Source organism: Nicotiana tabacum, chromosome 13 (genome assembly GCF_000715075.1).
Source record: "Nicotiana tabacum cultivar K326 chromosome 13, ASM71507v2, whole genome shotgun sequence".
Classification (NCBI taxonomy): Eukaryota; Viridiplantae; Streptophyta; class Magnoliopsida; order Solanales; family Solanaceae; genus Nicotiana; species Nicotiana tabacum.
Genome location: NC_134092.1, coordinates 134,916,871 through 134,937,231, shown reverse-complemented (window position 1 = coordinate 134,937,231; position 20,361 = coordinate 134,916,871). Strand labels below are relative to the sequence as shown.

Genomic DNA, 20,361 nt, shown 5'->3' with positions numbered 1-20,361 from the left:
TAACGAAAAAGAGTAAATTCAAAGGTTTTACATTGCTTTAGACTCTAAAACCTTAAAAAAATTGAAATCTAGCCTTTAAACCGGTCCGGTTAACCGGTTCTACAGGGCTTTGGGTTGACCGAGTTTGACTGGTCCGGTTAATCGGTAGGATTTAAGTAAACGGACCAACCCGCCTACCCCTTTAACCCAGCCCCACCCGGCCTCCTTGTACCGGTCTGGGCCGGTCCTGAAACGGGCTGACCCGGCCCGTTAGACACGCATAACTGACAATATGAAGAATAAACTTGTAATATTACTAAGAAAAATAGAATATGGAGTAGAATTATTATATAAAAGAGTAGGGTAAAGGATAAAAAATGATTATTTAATAATAAGGAAGAGCAAGATAAGAGAAAAAAGCAAGGTAACGACACTACCACACTAAATTCGTCGTTCTATAAAGCGACACTCTTTGTCGTTATGTAACGACGAAATTAACAATACAATACTATAAAATTTAAGTAACATCAAAATAAACATTATATTTAAAGGAACAATACAATAGTAACAACCATCCAAACAAGCTGTAAATGTGTCAGATAATGGAAACACTTAACTTTGTTAATTTAATTGATTCGTGAGTTGACACATTTTTCGTATCCGTCAATTGGGAGAATAACGCAAAAATATATTTACAGCACTTCCGGGTACATTCATTTTAATTTTAAATTGTAATATTTCAAACTTAGCACATTGTGTTGAATGTTGGAGTTTCACATACGTAGAGTTTCTCGCTCCAACATATTATGCTGAAATTCATATGTATGAGTTCACTCACAATACTAATAAATGATTGCAAAGTTATATTAGTACAAATCATCATATACTAATAGATAAAAATAAATGGATATAATCACAAATTCATGTTGTACAACCACAAAATGAAATAAAATAAACCTGCAAGTCATAGCGAAGCAATAAATATTGGTCACTATGATGTACAAGGTTTCACTGCCTAACTATAGACTTTCCATTCATCGGAAGTCAGGGCTAAGAGTTATCATGAGTTAACTCCGGCTTATCTACTAAAGGTTGTAACTTTGTTTCTTGTGAGCGTACGGAATTTCAGGCCAATTGAAATCTGTCAAAAAAATTGTACAAAATCAGCATGTACACGCGAAAGTGGATATAATCATAAATTTATGTTACATGATCCCGAAACACCATAAAATGAACTCGAAAGTCATTGCGAAACGACGAGCATTGGTCACTAACTATTTTCTATGAACCTACAAAATTTCAGGCGAATCAGAATCCGTCAAAAAAATTCAATATAATCATCATGTACATTAACGCACAAAAAAATGAATATAATCAAAAACTTATGTTGCATGAACCCAGAACACCATAAAATGAACTCGAAAGTCATAGCAAAGCAATGAGTATTGGTCACTAAGTTATTTTTTATGAACCTATAAAATTCCAGGTCAATCAAAGTCCATAAAAAAATTCTACATTAACATACGAAAAAGTGAATATAATCATAAATTTGTATTTCATGACCCTGAAACGCCATGACGAAGCAATGAGTATTGGTCACAAAATTGTTTCCTATGGACCTACAAAAATTTAGGCCAATCATATTCCGTGAAAAAAATTCTATAAAATCAGCATATATCAATACATACGAAAAGATACATATAAATATAAACTCGTATTGCATGACCCCAAAACTAAGCTTGTCTAGGGGGGGGGGGGGGGTATCTGAAATCGACGTGGTTCATACCAGTACCAGTACTTGTCCGTCCTGATCTGGTTAAGGAGGGGGTAGGGGTAGGGGGAAAGGGAGGGGTAGTGAACCGAAAAAATACCCTTAGAATCAGTCCAATTGGTACCCTTAAGGTACCGCACAGATACCCTTAGTTTTTTTTTAGTTTTTTTTTTAAAAAAAATTTACTAATTTTTCACTGTTAGCCAACGGTTGATTTAAAAAAAAATAAAAACGACCTAAGGAACATTAATCATCGCCTCGTCATGACAGTTCCTCGTTTTTTGGCGTTTTAGGGACATAAAACAGGAATTTAGCACGATTTACTAGATTTTCATGTGTCATAGCCCCCGCCATCTGCATTGATCCAGGCGATCGGACCCCAATCGCCTAAAATTTTGTCGTCCTATCAAAAACAACCTAGGGAACATTAGTCATCGCCTCGCCATGACCGTTTCTCATTTTTTCTACGTTTTAGAGCTATAAAACTGGAATTCCGTTCGATTCTTAGATTTTTATGTGCTATAGCTCATGCCATCTGCATGGGTCTCGGCGATCGAACCCGAATCGCCTAATATTTTGTCGTCCCATAAAAAATGACCTAGGGAACATTAGTCATCACCTCGCCATGACGTTCGTCCTTTTTGGCGTTTTGGAGCCGTAAAACTGAAATTTCACCCGATTCCAAGATTTTCGTATGGTATAACCCACGCCATCTACATGAATCTAGGTGTCCGGACCCGAATCGTCTAAAATTTTGCTGGCTTATCAAAAATTACCTAAGGAACATTATCCATCGCCTCGCCATGACCGTTCCTCGTTTTTGGTATTTTAGGGCCATAAAACTAGAATTCCGTCTAATTCCCAGATTTTCGTGTGCTTTATCCCTAGCCATCTGAATGGGTCTGTCGCCCGGACCCGAGTTGCTTCAAATTTTATGGGCCCATTAGAAACGAACAAATAAACACTAGTCATTGCTACGCCATGATAATTTTTGTTTTTAGCATATTAGGACCATAAAATAAGAATTTAAGACGATTTTCGATTTTTCGTGTGCTAATTTTTACACTATCTTCATGAATTCGGGTGACGGGCTCCAAATCGCCTAAGTTTTATGGATCATCAAAAACGACCTAATGAACTATAGTCATTGCTTTGCCTTGATCGTTCCTAGATTTTTAGCATTTTAATCACAATTTTTTTGAATTAAGACGTAATTGTTATTTGTTAAAACTATATAAAATTGTATCAAATAATTTGAGATTGTCCAAAATAGAAAGAGACATATTATTATTTGTGAGAGGATGATTTGCATGCATATGAAAGACTTTAACGTAGCTCCAGCATGAACTAGGTGAATTCCAAGTGTCAAAGTACTTCTGAAAAAGTGCAATTTTGCTCCTCTACTTTGACGATTGTTTAAAATACTTCAAATAGGAAAATATGAGACGATTTGCTAACGGCAAGGGTATCATGGACATATAGTATAACGGAGTGTAAATTAAAAAATTTCACCCTTCCCCCTTTTTTCTTTCTTTTACTATTGTTGGCGTAACTGGTAAGATTGTTGTCATATGACCAGGAGGTCACGGCTTCAAACCGTGGAAACAGCCTCTTGCATAAATGCAGGGTAAGACTGCGTATAATAGACCCTTGTGGTCCGGCCCTTCCTCGGACCCTGCGCATAGCGGGAGCTTAGTGTACCGGGCTGCCCCTTTTTACTACTGTTGGCTGGTTTCTAGTTTATTTTAAGAATTTGTGTGTTTTTTGTACAACAGGAACTATGTTGTGCAACATGTTCTTGAACTAAGAGATGAAGAGATTTCAAGTAAGGTATTCAGCCAACTTGAGAAGCAGTATTTAACACTAGCCTACAAAAAGGGTGGTAGCCATGTTGTTGAGAAATGCATTGAATCATCAAATATTGGAATGATTTCAGTGGTTAATGTTCTTCTAGCTGATGAAAAATCACTAGTTCAACTAGCCAAAGATCCCTTTGGAAATTATGTAATTCAGAAAGCATTAAAATCAACAAAAGTAAGTAATCCTTATTGTCATTTTAGCTATATAGCCACACAACATAAATCAATATCAGTAATAGCACATCAAAACATGGTTGTAATAACTGATTTAAGAACTGTGTCTGTTTCTGATTGCAGGAAAATGGAGAGGAAACGCGACATCAAGCTCTCGTTAGAGTCCTCATGCGACATGCCTCGTTTCTTTTACACAGCAAACCTGGAAAACATGTGATCTTGAGTATCAAAAGTCTAAATCCAGATTATCAGACAGTCTTGAATTCATTATCAAGCTAATGTTAAGGAGGACAATCTTGTTCCTATGTTTCTTGTTTATGTTTATGTTACTTCTGTGTAATCTGTGTCTTTTCTTTGTACACAAGGGGTGAATTGGAGATGATGCAAATCAGTGTCTAAAATTGTAGTTAGTTGTTAGCAACTAGGATTTGTTTGAGATTTGTAATCTGGCATTTTGGTAGAAATATTTTGTAAGAGCTTTTGTGTGTTTACAAATGCATTGTTATCTATATTCTTGTCCATTAATCTGAAACTTCTCTTTTATGTTCTTTTTTTATTTTATTTTTTTTTTTGGGGGGGGGGGGGGCAGTTTGGGAATTTCTAAATTTTGTGTTTGAGGCAAGAAGTTTATGGCTTAATGTTCAAAATGTTGTATTATCAATTAAATTTAACCATAACATAAAGCACTTATTACCAAACACATTCCTAGTAAAAAAATGTAACTTGCCCGCACCTTGATAATTTCATAATATACTAGCTACCTCCCATTAGCACAACTACCGGATAACTCTGTCCACAAAGGCTTGGACAGATCGGAGTACAATAGTCGGTTAACATATCTAAGCAAATGGCCAATAAACTACATAGGAAAGTGGCATCAGTATCCCTACTATATTGCAAAGACAAGTGCTGCTGATATATTACCATCCCAGGTAACAATACAAGACAATTACAAAACAGAGCTGCATTGAACTTTCTGAGAATCCAGAACACTTCTAGTAGCCTCTTTGACAACTTGTCCACTCACGTAGTGCTTTCGGCACACAGGCATATATACGTCTGCTCCTGCAATCAACTCGGTTCTCGTCTCCCCTGTCTTCCTCAAGGTAAAAGAAGCACGTTTACCACAAAGTTCACATCGGGAAGTTAGTTTGGTCACAGTATCAGCAATTGGTATTATGTCAAGAACTGAACCAAAGCTTCTTCTGCAAATGTGGAATATGAATCCAATAAAGAATCAGCATACGAGTACAAAATACCGAGCATAATAGCACCAACAACTTTGTAACTTAGCATCACATTTAGTACATATGAAGTATTCAAAGGAATAAGCAGAATACGTCTTTCCACAGAAAATGGAAGTAGTACCTCAGATAGTCACCATCCAACCCAGCAACTATCACAATCTTGCCATCATGGTCAGCAGCTTCTGTGCAGAAATCATATAGATCCTCAAAAAACTGAGCTTCGTCAATGCCAATGACCTCTAACTGAAGCCATGTAACAGTCACAAAAAAGTACAGTCACATATACTAGCAAAGAAAATTGAGCGATGATATAGCATAAACCATGTAAAAGCCACAATACAGTATTGTCACATACTAGCAAAAAAAGTTCAACGACAACTTTCAAAGCTAGTGCTTCATGATTATATCATTCAAAAATAGACTTCTTGTGCCAAACTTTTTAGAGAAAAATTTATGTTGCTAACACTGCTAGCGCCCCTAACTACGCATTGAGAAACTCCTATGTTAATCATCTAATACATTCACATCTCAATATTTTGCCGCTGTAGTGTTACCTTACTGTATGCTTCAGAACCACATCTCTGTTTGAATGACGATAGATTAGCTAAAGGCCAGCATGGCAATCTGTCCCCATCATGTGTCACAATGGAATCCAACCCATATCTTGTATCCTTGTCCGATTTTATAATTGCCACACTTCTGCAGAGAGGGGAAAATAGCGTGCAGTTAAGTCAGACGATGACATGTGAACATCGGGAAGCCTTGAATCTCTATCAAGATAATCAAATTTCAAGCAGCATTTCAAAATTTAGAAGTTTGCGTGCTTCGCGGATCAAGTTAGATGTCCTCAATTTTCATGTCAAAGTTTTGATATCTAGAAGGAAATTTTTGGCTTTGTAAATTTTCACGTAAAGAATGAAACTTTCAGAATGATTTCATCAATTGAACAAAAGGAAACAGAATGAGCTGGTTCTACTTTTCTGTGCGGTTGGCTGCACAAGAGATAGATCCTCGCACAAACTGCAAGTCAACACGGGAGGAACTGAATTTTCAAATTTTACTTTTGCAGTATGAGCGGCTCTCTATCTTAATCTAACATGAAAAGGTAAACAAGGGAAGCATAGTCTAATATAAAAAGGTAAAAGAACTTGTTTATCTTAAATTCTTAATCTATCAAAAGTAGACATTAATGTTTCCACCAAATGAAGACATAAATTCCACACACCACTTCTTTTTGCTTTTTTACATGACTATAGCTCTTGTCGTGCCAGGTACATGGAATTATGCCAGTTCCAGAGTAAGAGTCACAGGTTGAAACATTTCATGCATTGCCTAAATGCAACTTAGTGACAACATAGAATGATCTGCTTGACCACCAGACATAGCACATAACAAAATAAATAAAAATATAAACAAATTTTACATGAAATGTTTTTTACAATGCCTAAAATTCATCATCTATGGGCAGCATTGGTTAGAATATAATATAGTAGAAGAAACAAAATTATTTGCTAAATTCAAATTATGATGACGTATGGCTTTTAAAGCATTTTATCAGAAACTAGTCAACTCCATTGTTGCAGCAATATAGTCCAAATGACCTCTAAGAGAACATGTTTATTTTGGTAAACTTGTTTTACCAAGAACCGCGTCCCATGAACCGAGATCCATCACATTACTTTTGGTAACAAGACAATCCATCAGTTTATCACATACTTGTTCCTCGTAGAAGCAAATAGCAAGCCCCGGCTTGCCAAAATGCACCTCTTGTAGCAGTTGAAACTGCAAAGAGAACACAATCCAGTTTCTACATTCAAAGGCAAATAGCATCTCCAGAGAAAACTCGTGTGGAAACTGCATAGCACAGAGGCTGAAGCCTGTTTTCCTTTCTGTTTGGACTGTTAGTTTTTCCGCTTTTATAGCTTAAAAGGCTGCTAGCATAATAGCTGGAGTGTGGCAAGCATGGCTGTTTTTGGAAATACAGCAAATTTTCCTCTTAAAAAGACTCTACTCAGTTAAATGGCTGAGGATTCAACCAAGCTCTATCTATACTGATGTTGGTCCTTTCCCTTTAACTCAGTAAATCTGGAACATCACCAGCGTCTTTTAGGACCCCTGCCATATTTTTGACCAATTTATATATCTCACCGGTCTGTTCATGAGCATTATGCTCCATAAAGAAGAAATGCGTTTGTCTTTGAACCTCAATCATACTATAACCAGGCTCCTTTTTCACCCCCGAGTCCTTCATCAGTCTCCTTACCTCTGCAACGTTGTTCCATAAACCAAAAGAAGCATATGCATTCGACAAGACAACATATTTGCCAGCATTCTCAGGCTCCAAGTCAAAGAAATTTCTAGCAGCAAGTTTTACCATCTCGATATCTCCATGAATCTTACAAGCCCCAAGTAAGGCACCCCATAATACTGGGTGCTCCCCGCAACGCGAGTTTTGGACAAACTCATGAGCCTCTTGTAATCTTCCAGCACGGCCTAGGAGATCCACAATAGCTGCATAGTGTTTTCCTCTTGGTCGAAGCCCATAATCTCTCATCATCAATGAAAAATACTCCTTACCTCTATCTACCAAACCCCCATGGCTACAAGCAGAAAGAACAGCAAGAAATGTAATATGGTTTGGCCTAAATCCTTCATCTATCATCCTATGAAATGATTCCAGAACATCTTTTATTCTTCCATTTTGTCCATACCCAGATATCAAAGCAGTCCATGTTATCACATTCCTTTCCAAGGACTTACAAAACACAAGATAGCCATCAGATGGACAACTACACTTGAAATACATGTCCATAAGTGCACTATTAACTACAATATTTCCACTAAGTTGGCTTTTAATCAACAGCGCATGTGCTTGCTTGCCCTGCTCCAGGACTGCTAAAGAGGCACAGGCTCTAAAGACTGATGCAAATGTGTACTGATCTGGAAGTACACCTCTTTGTTTCATATTATGGTAGAGACTCAGGCCTATTTCCTCCATACCCTTCTGCACGTATCCTGCAATCATAGCATTCCATGAAACCAGGCATTTGAATTGCAACTTATCAAATATAATGTGTGCGGTATCCAAGTCTCCTGCTTTTGCATACAAAATTAACAACTTAATAGTCAGATACTCATTTGGAACAAAGCCGACAACCATCATTTGCCAATGGACTCTTTTCCCTTTCTTATACGCCTGCCGGAAAATGCACTCTTGCAAAACAAGGGAATAAGTTTCTGACTCCACCTGTACACCAGAGCGGCATAATATTCCAACTGCTTCAGCCACCCTTCCAGAGAAACAGAGACCTTTTATTGTCTCATCCAAATAGAGGGAGTTCTTTACACCATTGCCCTGAAAACTGGGAATATTACCAACCATGATTTCAAATTCAAATACCATCAGAATAACATGGTCCAACTTTTACTTCCTCTACATGAGAGGGCCAAAGATTTCGACACCCCAGGGAAGAAAGTAAAGGAAACAGCAAAAAACCGAGTGTAGAACAATAAATTAGAAAGAAAAACAAAAGGCTCAATCATTCAATGAGAAACGAAAGGTTGAGTAACAGGCAAAATTCATCAGCTTTCAACATCTAAGAACTGCAAAGAAACCAAGTCCACATAGCAGAACAAAAAGCTGGCACCTTGGAGCAACGAAAATTTAGTGCTGCACCAACTTGATTGTTCTATAAGTTCCAACAACTTGCTTATATGAACAACAACTGTGAAAGCATACAAAGAAAAGAGCACCCTCGCTGAAAATGATATAAATGACTAAGTCGGGACTCGGGTGTTAAAATGCTTTCCCAACGTTGTCCTTAAACGCATAAAGATATCTCTACAGCTATCGGTTCAACCAAATAAATGATCACCCAAAAACCTGGTCTTGGAGAAAAATCCGACAGCATGACAACGCACTGCTGAAAAGGTGCTTTATCATGTCACTCAATACTACGAAATTCTCCCCATGCCACATTAAGCTATCAAAAGTATCAACCAAAACCAATTCTGAGGCACGACCCAAAAATCTTACAACCATTGGCTTTCGATGCATTATAATTCATAGTCTGTGTTTCATTTTAAAGTATATATGGTCCAACAAGGTCTTACCATAGTAGTCAAAAGCCCTACTTCTATAAGTTCAGCAAAAACTCGTGTGAATTATAAGACACTATGAAGTAAGTAGCTAAGTAGATATACAGATTCTTATGAGAGGAAGCCAAAAAATATTAGCCCTTTGCCCCTTTCTATTCCAACAGATTCATAGTATATATTAAAGCTAAAGAAGAGGTTTTTCAATCCCAAAAGAAAAGGTGCATTATCACTTTTAGCTCTCTGGCTAGAAACTATTTACATCGGTAGCCGAAAAAGTGTATAAAACCTGTTTAATATTTGTATATAACATACAGAATATATATGTATACAAAAGAGTATATAAATTTTATATATTTTTTTGGCTATTGTTTTTACCGCAACTATAAAGTGTTATTTTCCAAGAGAAAACAATAAACTTTAAAATATGCAAAGCATTTATCACCTATAAAATTTAGATAAAAACTAAATTAGAAACCTATGGAGAATCCTAACCTGCCATTGCTGCTTTCAGACTTTATCCTCTTCAAAAGAGTAGTAGTTTTTCCAGCAAACATGGGACCCACAATCACATGAACTTCACCCGAATCCGAACCCGAGACCTCAGTATGCAAGACCCGAATTTGATTATGGTTTGGCACAGTAGAACAGCTAAAGGAAGAAACTTTATTCATGGGGTTTATTGTTTGAACAGAAATAGGCTGGTTTTTGAAAGTACTAAGAACACCATATGTTCTGCATAGAAAAATGGGTTCTTGAAAATGAAAACAGAACGATAAAGGACCTGTTGGGGGTCTTGAAAGTACTGGGAAAAGTAGTGATTTCATTCTTGATAATGTTAACATGTAGGAGGGGTATAAATTTTGAGGCTTTTGGAGTAGAATTTTTTGAGATTTTATCACATATGGAATTGAGTGAATTTGATGTTAGAATATGAGATAAGAAAAGGGGGCATGGGTTTTAAGGGTTTTAGGTTCTTTGGCTTGGAGGGAAAGCTGGAGTTCATCAGTAGAAGTCGGAGCTGATAATATTGTATGGGTCAGAATTCCACCTTACGAATCAAACCCCGTGTTAAGTTAATCCATAATTAACTAATGGTACGGCCATTAATCATTAATAATGTTTGATTCTTATTTGGTTCGACCAACACGGCCACGGCCTGTCTATCCTCTTGAAGAGGGAACTCCAACATAGATACGACCATCTTTTATCGCCAGCTTATTCCGCTTGCAGCTATAAATACTAAGAGAAAGAACCCTAGAAGAGGGCTACTTCTTCTTCTTCACCACGATTCCCAGTAGAGGGAGAGTAGAGGGAGAACAGATAACAATACCCATATGGTGGGAAAAAAGCAACACCATTGTAAGGCTCTGAACCTCTCTATGGAGAGGCAGACCAAATTAATATCATCAATAAAAGTTCTTTACACATTTCTCCTTGTTTCCAAATACTTGTTGTTCGTTTCTTTCGCTTGGTCATTTGATTTATTACGATCTGCTATGATTGGCCCTTGGTTTATTTCGATTATTTTATGCTTATAAAGTGTATGATAACTTTGAGCTAAACAATTTGGTGCCGTCTGTGGGGATTTCATAGCAGAATCACGTAGTTCTTCCTCGGACCAAAAGGAAAGAGACGCCAGAAAAGGAAAGCAACCCAGCTCGAACGAGTCAAAGCAACATATCGGGTAGAGGGAACCCAAAGGCTTCAACTAGAACCTGAGCCCCCCACCCATCCATCCTCAAGTAGGTGCAAGAAGAAGAAGAAGAAGAAGAAGTAACCCCCCCCTTCGGGAAGAATATGTATAAGGTACAGCCATGTCTCTGATGCAAGATCCTGCCGAAAAACGGCACAAAAACATCTCAAATTGAGAACCATCTCGGGGTAACACGAACACACCCTAGTAAAGAAAGCAGCGCATGAGTCGTACGAAATCCTGAATCAAAACCGATCTCTAGCATTCCACCCCATGGCAGCGGGTCATGCAGAAGGAACAAGTTCGACAAAAAGTTCAACTACGGTTGAATCAGAACTCAGGCCATAAGCCTTCGCCCAAAAAGTTCAACTACAAGTTGAACTGGGACTCAGGCTATGTGCCTTCGCCATCAAAAATTACAAATTCAACCACGGTTGAACCAAGACAGGCCATGTGCCTTCGCCATCAAAAATTACGAGTTCAACCATGGTTGAACCAAGACAGGCCATGCGCCTTCGCCATCAAAAATTACAAATTCAACCACGGTTGAACCAAGACAGGCCATGCGCCTTCGCCATCAAAAACTACAAGTTCAACTACGGTTGAACCGGAACTCAGGCCATGCGCCTTCGCCCAAAAAAGTTCAACTACAAGTTGAACTGGGACTCAGGATATGTGCTTTCGCCATCAAAAATTACGAGTTCAACCACGGTTGAACCAAGACAGGCCATGCGCCTTCGCCGGTAAATTCGACTACATCGAACAAAGGCTCAAGATATACGCTTTCGCCATCCAATCCTACGAGCTCAATCTCGCTCAACAATGAGGCCAGACATCTTCGTCCGCAAATCTAACAAGTCTGACCATAGTTGAACTAGGGCTCAGGCCAAACACCTTCACCGTTGAATGCAGCAAGGCATGTTCCTCAACGGACGGAGAGACAAGTTAAGCACCCTCGCCATTCAATTAAGTACGCCTAACTCGAACTAAGATTCGGGCCGCGTAAAGTTCGGCCCTAGTAGAACTACAAGGCCGCATTCCTTACCATCGTGACCAGTATTTCGACCACGCCCGAACTGGGACTAAATCTAAGTGCCATTGTCGCCAAAGAAGGGATACAATAAGGCCAAATGCCGCTATCGCCAAATAATGGCTACAACTTGCTCACACCAAGTAAAAGAAAACGATAAACAAAAAGCATTTAATCATGTCCAAGGCCATCGCTGTTAACATCCAACCTAGTTTTTGACTAAGGCAAGCAAACGACTCGACAACAGTCGAAGTCACCTACTTGGCCAAGGCCATCAACGTCATCACGGTCAAGGCCATCGACATCATTACGACCAAAGACATAGGGGGATTAACACGTCTGCCAGAAAAACTCTGAGGCAAAGCCCCCCCTGAACGCGTGCAAAAAGGAAAACTTGGGAACAAGAAAGGTACAAAATAAACACAAGAAAGATAGAGGAAAATAAAGTTGCATATATTTACATCTTTGTTTACAACGGGTCATCCCCGCTTACACCCGGCCAAGGCCGGTAAATAAGAGAGAAAGAAAAAAAAGGAACAACAACAAAAAAAAATTAGCCAAACGGCAATGAAAACAAGAAAAAAAACATAACAAATCCTTTTTGACTCGGCGCCACCCGCGCCACCATCAACATCATCAGCGCCCTCAGCACCATCATCAACCCCTGGAGTAGCTGGGTCAAATCCATAGTCGAGATGGGCCTCACGAGCCTTTTGGCGGGCTTCTTCAAAAGCAACTTCAAGCACAATGTCGGCCTCCCACAATCTCTTATACACATCAAGATGGGCCTCAGTAAACATCCAAAGATCACGATCTGGGCCGAAAGAGGTGGCTTGGTCCCTTAGGTGCTGATTCTCGGCCTCCAAGGTCGTGATCTGATCCGCCATAAATTGGGCGTCCAGTTCATAGGCACCTATGTGTTCCTCTAACCCCGCCTCTCAAAAAGTCGCAGCAACTCTCTCCAGCTCTCGTTCATTTTCGTGAACAACGGATCGCCGCGTCCAATGCCCCAGCCCTCGATGAGGCATCCCTTGCTTGCAGCCTCAAGGCGATGACTCGGTCTCCAAAGCAACCACCTGCCCAGTCAAAGCCTCAAAGGCCTCGGCCGCCGTTACCTAACTCTGGCGTTCCCTCTCTGCGGCAGCCCTCCTTTCGGTCTCCATCTCCTCGTCTTTCTGACGAAGCTGCCCCTCAAGAGTGTTCACCCAGTCAAGGGTCTGCTGCATTTGAAGCTCTCGCCTCGCCAGCTCTTCGACCAAGTCCCTGCTCCGAGGATCGTCCTCAGGCGCTCGCACATCTCGCGGCACCGATCCCGGTAGAGGCGGTACTTCTCCAGTGCCTGCAAAAAGATCCCTAAGCAAACGTTAGCTCGGCGAATGCTCTCCACCTCCAACAAAAATGACTACAAGAACAAAACAATAATCAAAACAAGGGAATAAGCTAAGTAAAAGAAAAACGGACTAAGGTCATTACACGTACCTTCAAGCCTAGTGTGGCCACTTTACCCATCAGCCCGACGTCCGTAATGCCCCTCAACGACGCGTTTTCTACCTCCGAGCACAGCACCTCGAACAGCGGCACCAAGTTTTCCTTTTGAAGCAGCAAGTTCTGCTCTGTAGGAATCTCAACATAGCGAAACCGCCCCTCTGCATGCACCATTGAGTTGGTGAGGCCTTCTTGAAACATGCGGACGTCGTCGGGATCCAAGTCAGACTCGGATTCATACTCCTCTCCTGCGACGCCCCTTCCTCCCTCCACCGACCGAGAAGTTGAGGCTCCCGCCCCCGCCAACAAATTGGCACTTGTTTCTCCAACCAAAATAATTGCTGAGGAACTACCTCCCCTCTCAGCAACTGGAACTGTCAAATGAGTCACCGAAGCGACGGTATCATTACGGCCTGAGCCAACTGGGGCAACCCCCACTGTGCATCCGCCCTCAAGGGCAGGCGCCGCCGCCGCATTTCCCTCCGCATCTGATGGAGGAGAATCCAAACTTATCACCTCTGGAGGAGCCAGCGTAAATGCGACCCTATGCTTGACCAGCGGCCTCTGCTCTTCCTCCTCATCCTCATTCAAAAGCGACTCTGCCCGAGGACGTACGACCCCGAGGACTCTTCGACTCGAGGTGCAGTCCGTATCAGTGAATGAGCTGCCGAAGATTCAACCGACGTCGCTCTCGGAACCGAAAGCGGCTCCGGAATCGCAACAAGTTGAGTAGTCGCGCCCGGCCTACAGAAGGCTAGCTGAGGAGCCCTCACACGGCGTGCCCTCCCTGATCACAAAAAAACAAAGTTGAAAAGAAGAGGCAAAATGGAATAAAATAGGAACGGGACAAAAGAAAGTCAAACTCTTACCAGCAGCGGGCCTACGGCCATTCCTTTCCCAAAAAGACGCCTATGTACGAATTCTCGCTGTATAAGGAAACACGGCCTCAACCCATGCACGAATCTCGAGCAGCGGAGCTAGAGGCGGCCTTCCCGCTGCAGACATGAAGCAATTTAATACTTATAAAGACAAGACGTAAGGAGGGACGAAAAATGGAATTCGACGAATAAAGGACTTACGTGCATGGTTCCAAGCCTCTAGGAACTCAGTAGCACACGCCACCAAATGTTCAGTCCTGATATAGAAGAAATTCTCATAAGGGCGAGAGTCGACCATGTCGTCTAACTCTGCAGTCAAACCCTTCGTCCCACGAGGGACCACCCGAATCATAGTACCACGGACCCTCTGAGGGGCGTAGAGAGTCAGCACGTGCTGCAGCGCGATCTCCCTTCGGGCCAGTTTCGCATATTTAATAAGCATTGCAAAAAGCTTGTAAAGGGAAGGAACGAGCTGGCCAGGGCACACCCTATAATGATGGCAGAAGTCCACCACCAACATCGGGAGAGGGAGCCTGAATCCCAATTTGAAAGGATAAGCGTAGAAAACGCAATACCCTCTACGGTCGACGTGGACCCTCTCCTCGCTTCTAGCAAGGACAATATCAGCATAGCGGGGGATATCCCATTGTTCCCATAACTGGGTAATACCCACTTTCCCTATCAATGGGGCTTCATCCACTTGATCCTCGCCCCCATCGTCGGTGAAGTCAGTCGCCGCGCCTTCGGGCAAAGATAGAATCTCTTCCACCGATGGAGCCCCATCGGTCTCCACCGGTCCTACACCTCTCACTACCGGAGAAGGCTCTTCCACCACCGTAGGGTTGGCCGGAAGACTTGCCTGAGCAATATTTTTGGAAGAACCGCTTGCCATTTTTGATCAATAAATCAGAAAGGAATAAAAATCAACGAAGAAAAGTGAAGATTACGACAACCGAAGAGCAAGAGCAAAGATGAACTGACAAAGAAAGGAAATTTCTTCAGAGATCTCTCTTAGACAAATTACGAAAAAGTGAGAGACAAATGCCTCAAACCCTTATTTATAAGCAACACAAGTGGCTTTCACGAATTTCAATAGTCATCATTAACTACTTGACCAACCGCAAAACGGTTCGATTCTATAGAAACATGTGTCATTATGACAAGACTCTATGAAGCGGCTTTTCAATCACCAACCGGCGCTTCGCCTTCGAAACGGTTATAACGACCCGAGAATGTTTCAAGGACGTCCTGCGACCTCCAAAACTTTCGACATCTCCCAAAACGCATGTCAAAGCATGCCCGTACTCTCCCTGGCCGTGGCGCCTAAATGATATCGACACCATACAAGGTTAAAGGCCGTCGACGAAATTAACCACGGCCTCGGTCAGAGCATGGTTCGACCAACGTATAAAAGGCTATGACCATCTCCAAAGTATAAAAGGTTACGACCATCCCCAAGGTATAAGTGGCTATGGCCATCTCCAAAGTATAAAAGGCTATGGCCATCCCCAAGGTATAAGAGGCTACGGCCATCCCCAAAGTATGAAAGGCCACGACCACCCCCGATATATATACGGCTACGGTCATCTCCAGTGTATAAATGGCTAAAGCCACCAATGAAATATGACTAAGGTTATCAATGTGATTCGACCTACGACCACCTTTGAGCATGGCCAAAACGACATTCGACCTCCCTTTCCGAACGTCTGTACTTACAGTCGACGAAGTCCGCTCATCGAGCTCAGCCAAGGTCCGACCTCAATAAGCGGAGGGACTAACTGTATGGGTCAGAATTCGACCCTACGATAATTGAAGAATCAAACCCCGTCTTCAGTTAATCCATAATTAACTAATGGTACGATCATTAATCATTAATAATGTTTGATCCTTATTTGGTTCAACCAACACGGCCATGACCTGTCCATCCTCTTAAAGAGGGAACTCCAACGTAGTTACGGCCATCTTTTATCGCCAGCTCATCCAGCTTGCAGCTATAAATACTAAGAGAAAGAACCCTAGAAGGGGGGCTGCTTCTTCTTCTTCACCACGATTCCCAAAGAGGGAGAATAGATAACAATACCCATATGTTGGGGGAAAAGCAACACCATTATAAGGCTCTGAACCTCTCCATGGAGAGGCAGACCAAACCAATATCATCAATAAAAGCTCTTTACATATTTCTCCTTGTTTCCAAATACTTGTTGTTCGTTTCTTTCGCTTGTTCATTTGATTTATTATGATCTGCTATGATTGGACCTTGGTTTATTTAGATTGTTTTGTGCTTATAAAGTGTATGATAACTTTGAGCTAAACAAATACATAAGTTGCATCTGTTCAATGCTAATAAAACGCATTAAGCCAAAAACGAGTTATAAATCGCTACCACTGATTGCAACTTATAAAATGTTAGTGGTACAAATTGCAGTTGATGAACGCGACTTACATATGACAATTGGTGACTTTATACAGTATTTTACACACACAACTTTACTTCAAAAATCAACTTCCTCGTCCAACTTTGAACAATTTTTTTTGGGTAATAAAATATTTATTCAACAAAGCTAAGTGTTATTACAACAAGAGCTCAGTCTAGGCCACATAGCGCCTAGACTGTCTCTTTTTAGTACATGAAAAGTAAAAACAGGCGGAACATCAAAAGTTTTCAAAGTACAAAAAGTGTCTAGGCTGCAATTATTTTTAGCTAACGGGTCTGCTACTCCATTAGCCTCTCTAAAGATGTGCGTCAGTTGTGGATCATTCGTCATCCGTAATAGGTACATGCAGTCACCAATTAAATTTTGGTATAGACAGTTGTTAGATTTTAGGAGGTTTAATAATTCCAAGCAGTCTGTCTCTATTACTAGTGGAAGGAGTTTCTTTGTTAGTGCTAGTTTGACTCTGTGAAGGAGGGCTAGAATTTCCATATAGATGTTGGTGGCATATTTAAGTCCCATATTGAAACCCAAAATCCAGTTCCCCCTTTGTCTCTAAACACCCCTCCTATTCCTCCCACTGCCCGCGCTGGCGCCATCTATATTTAGTTTGTAGTAATTTGGGTTGGTTGGTTCCCATTTTACAAAAATAGTTTCCTTGGCAAGTTTTAAGCAGTTGTTTTTTGCCATGTAGAGGAATTCTATGGCCCTACTGATGGGTTGGCATTTGTTGATGGGTGCTTTATTTCCTCCAAAGAGGATTCCATTTCTAAAATTCCATATATTCCATAAGAGGAATGGGAGAAAATCTGCCCAACAAAGGTAATTATAAAAAAAAGCTTTCGACAAGAGTTTGTTCTTAAGCCAATTTTGGAGAGTGTCTTTTCCCTTGGGATTTTGAGAGAAGGGGTGTTTTGTATTGATTTGATGCCAGATTTGCCTAGAGTAGTTGCATCGGAAGAAAATATGCTACATGTCCGTTGTTTCCCTGTTGCAAATGTTACAAGTGTCTTCGTGGCAAATCCCTTTCTTTTTTAGCAACTCTTTAGTGGGTAGCCAATCCCAAACGATTGTCCACATGAAGAATTTTACCTTATTTAAAGACTTGATTTTCCATATCCAGGCTACGTTTTTAGGATTGCCCGTGGATTATGAGACAGCTTCATATGAAGCTTTGATTGAGAAGAAATTGTGATTTTTAGAATTCCAAGTGTATGAGTCCTCAGAGGGTCCGGTTTGTTTTATGTATGTGCAGTTGATTTTAGAGACAATGTCCGGGGGAGTTCGAAGGATAGGTTTTTGAGGTCAAACATTCCATTTTTAATGAGGCAGGATAGATTTTGGTCAAGCTCCCCAGCTTGTATGGGGCCTTGGATGGATTCCCTAAGAGTTCCTTATTGATTAATCCAATTGTCATGCCAAAGATTTATGGTTTTTCCATCACCTACTAGCAATTTAATATTTGCGTTGCATATTTCATTACCTTTTTTAATAACTTTCCAAGTGTGGGGGCCTATATTCTTGCTTTTTCTGTGGTTGTATTTACTATGTACAATTTTGGCCCATAAGCCATCTTTCTTTTTTCTATATCTCCACGCTAGAGCTGCATTGAAGGAGGAATTTTTCATATGTGTGTTAGGAATTCCTAGACCCCCTTGTTTTTTAGGCATTGTAACTATACTCCATTTTACAAGATGACATTTCTCTTTTTCCTCCGTGCTACCCCATAGGAAATTCCGCTGAATAGAGTCAATCTTGTTGAGTATTGTTTTGGGGAGATCATAAATCTGCATGACGTGGTTCGGGATTGTGGCTAGGGTGGCTTTTATGAAGGTTGTCCTACTTGCCATATTTAGGAATTTTATTTTCCAGTTAGTCTATTGTTTAGTTTATCCAGGATAAACTGGAAGTCCTTTTTAGTGGGGTTGGTGCTTGGCATAGGGAAACCTAGGTACTTTCCGAAGTTATTGGTATAATTCATAGAAAAACATTTATTGATGTGGTCTTTGTGATTTATAGGAGTATTCTTTGATAATACAATTTTTTATTTATCGAAATTAATAGATTGCCCAGAAGCGTTACAAAACTTGTTGATAGTGTCTATGATAGAGTTATAACTTTTTTGGTTGGCTTCAGCTAGGAGAATGAGATCATTAGTGAAGAAAGATGTGAGAATTCCGGGCTTTTGGGATTAATTTTGATTGGGGTCCATCTACAACAGTCAATTTCGTGATCAATTAATCTAGATAACATTTCCATGCAGATGATAAAGATGTATGGGGATAAGGGATCCCCTTGTCTAATACCCCTAGATGGTTCAAAGAAATCCGTTCTAGATCCATTAATAAGGATAGCAGTTGAGGTGGTAGAGATGCAGGACATAATGAGTTTTATAAGGTCCGGAGGGAAATTCAGGGAGTTTAGGGAAAATCGAACAAAGGACCATTCTATTTTGTCGAATGCCTTTTCCAAATCTATTTTAATCATCATTTTTTACTTTTTCCCTTTAGTATTCTCGAAGTGATGCAGTACCTCATCAATGATTAGTGCACTATCCACAACCCTACTTCCTTTTATGAAGCTAGCTTAGGTAGGATGGATAAGGGTGGGCAGGAGTGTTTTAATGCGGTTTTTGATAATCCTTACGGCGACTTTATAGGCCGTGTTACAAAGGCTTATAGGTCGATATTGTCTAATGGTCTCAACATTTTCACTTTTAGGTATTAGGCAGACTAGTGTATTATTCATGCTTTTAAGCATTTTTTTTTCTGAGAAGGAATCTTGGCAACATTTTATGAGAAGTTTGCTAGTCTCCTTCCAATACTTTTGGTATAGAAACGGGTGGAGTCCATCCGGCCCCGGAGTTTTGTGAGGTTGAAAAGAGTCTAGTGCCCTCCTAATTTCTTCTATAGAGGGGATGCTACTAAGGTACGTGTGATCCTGATCCTTAATTCTGGAATTAATGGATAGGTGGGTATTGTTGAGTAGGGATTGGTTATGATCCGTGGTGTAGAGATTTTTGTAGTAGTCAATAATATGGTCCTTGATGGGTTTTTGCTCTTGGATCCAATTTCCAGCTTCGTCTCTTAAACAAATAATTCTATTTTTTTTCTTCTTTGCATGGTGGTGATGTGAAAAAAATTTGTGTTTGCATCACCATCCCGGATCCATTGAATCCTGGATTTAAGCTTCCAAAAATCCTCCTCTTGCCTGAGTATAATATTATACTCATGTAGGAGTTCGTTTTCCAGGTTTATTAAGAATTGACTGTGGGGGTAGTTTTGAGAATTCTAGATTCCATTTAATCCAGCAAGTATTTTGCTTTTCATTTTGAAAATATTACCAAAAGTATTTTTATTCCAGTCTATAGCTTTTAAACAAAAATTTTCTATGGCTTTAGTGATATTTGGTTGGCTCGACCAAGAGTTTTCGACTAAAGCTCTAAACGTGGGGTGTGACAGCCACATAGTTTCTATTCTAAATATATTATTGTTGGTAGAGAAACTTTTAAAAAAATTCTAGCTTGATTGGGTAGTGGTCCGAATGGCTTCTAGTTATATGCTTAATATTTGCGTCTTGGAATAGTTCTAACCATTCTGTGTTTGCAATACATCTATCAAGCCTTTCCATAATTATGTATTTACAATTTTTTCTCTTATTAGTCCAAGTGAATCTTGACCCTTTGAAACCTAAGTCTACAAGTCCACATTTGGAT

General features: G+C 40.3%; 2 protein-coding genes across 2 annotated transcripts; one reads left to right on the top strand and one right to left on the bottom strand.

Annotated features, from left to right (window-relative positions):
• The first annotated feature begins 581 nt into the window (after window positions 1-581).
• Window positions 582-4,062, top strand: LOC107804257 (putative pumilio homolog 16). The gene is made up of 3 exons (XM_075229058.1): window positions 582-616; window positions 3,526-3,784; window positions 3,907-4,062. Exons 1-3 carry the CDS (start codon window positions 582-584, stop codon window positions 4,060-4,062), a joined length of 450 nt encoding a protein of 149 aa, XP_075085159.1.
• Window positions 4,063-4,517: 455 nt separating this feature from the next.
• LOC107804258 (pentatricopeptide repeat-containing protein At4g16470-like) lies at window positions 4,518-10,569 on the bottom strand. Its single transcript, XM_075228583.1, has 6 exons — window positions 9,621-10,569; window positions 7,431-8,392; window positions 7,256-7,316; window positions 5,585-5,729; window positions 5,152-5,273; window positions 4,518-4,988 (listed from the first exon to the last, which is right to left on the bottom strand). The coding sequence occupies exons 1-6, from the start codon at window positions 9,968-9,970 to the stop codon at window positions 4,733-4,735; spliced, it is 1,896 nt and encodes a 631-aa protein (XP_075084684.1). The 5' UTR covers window positions 9,971-10,569; the 3' UTR covers window positions 4,518-4,732.
• Window positions 10,570-20,361: the final 9,792 nt, after the last annotated feature.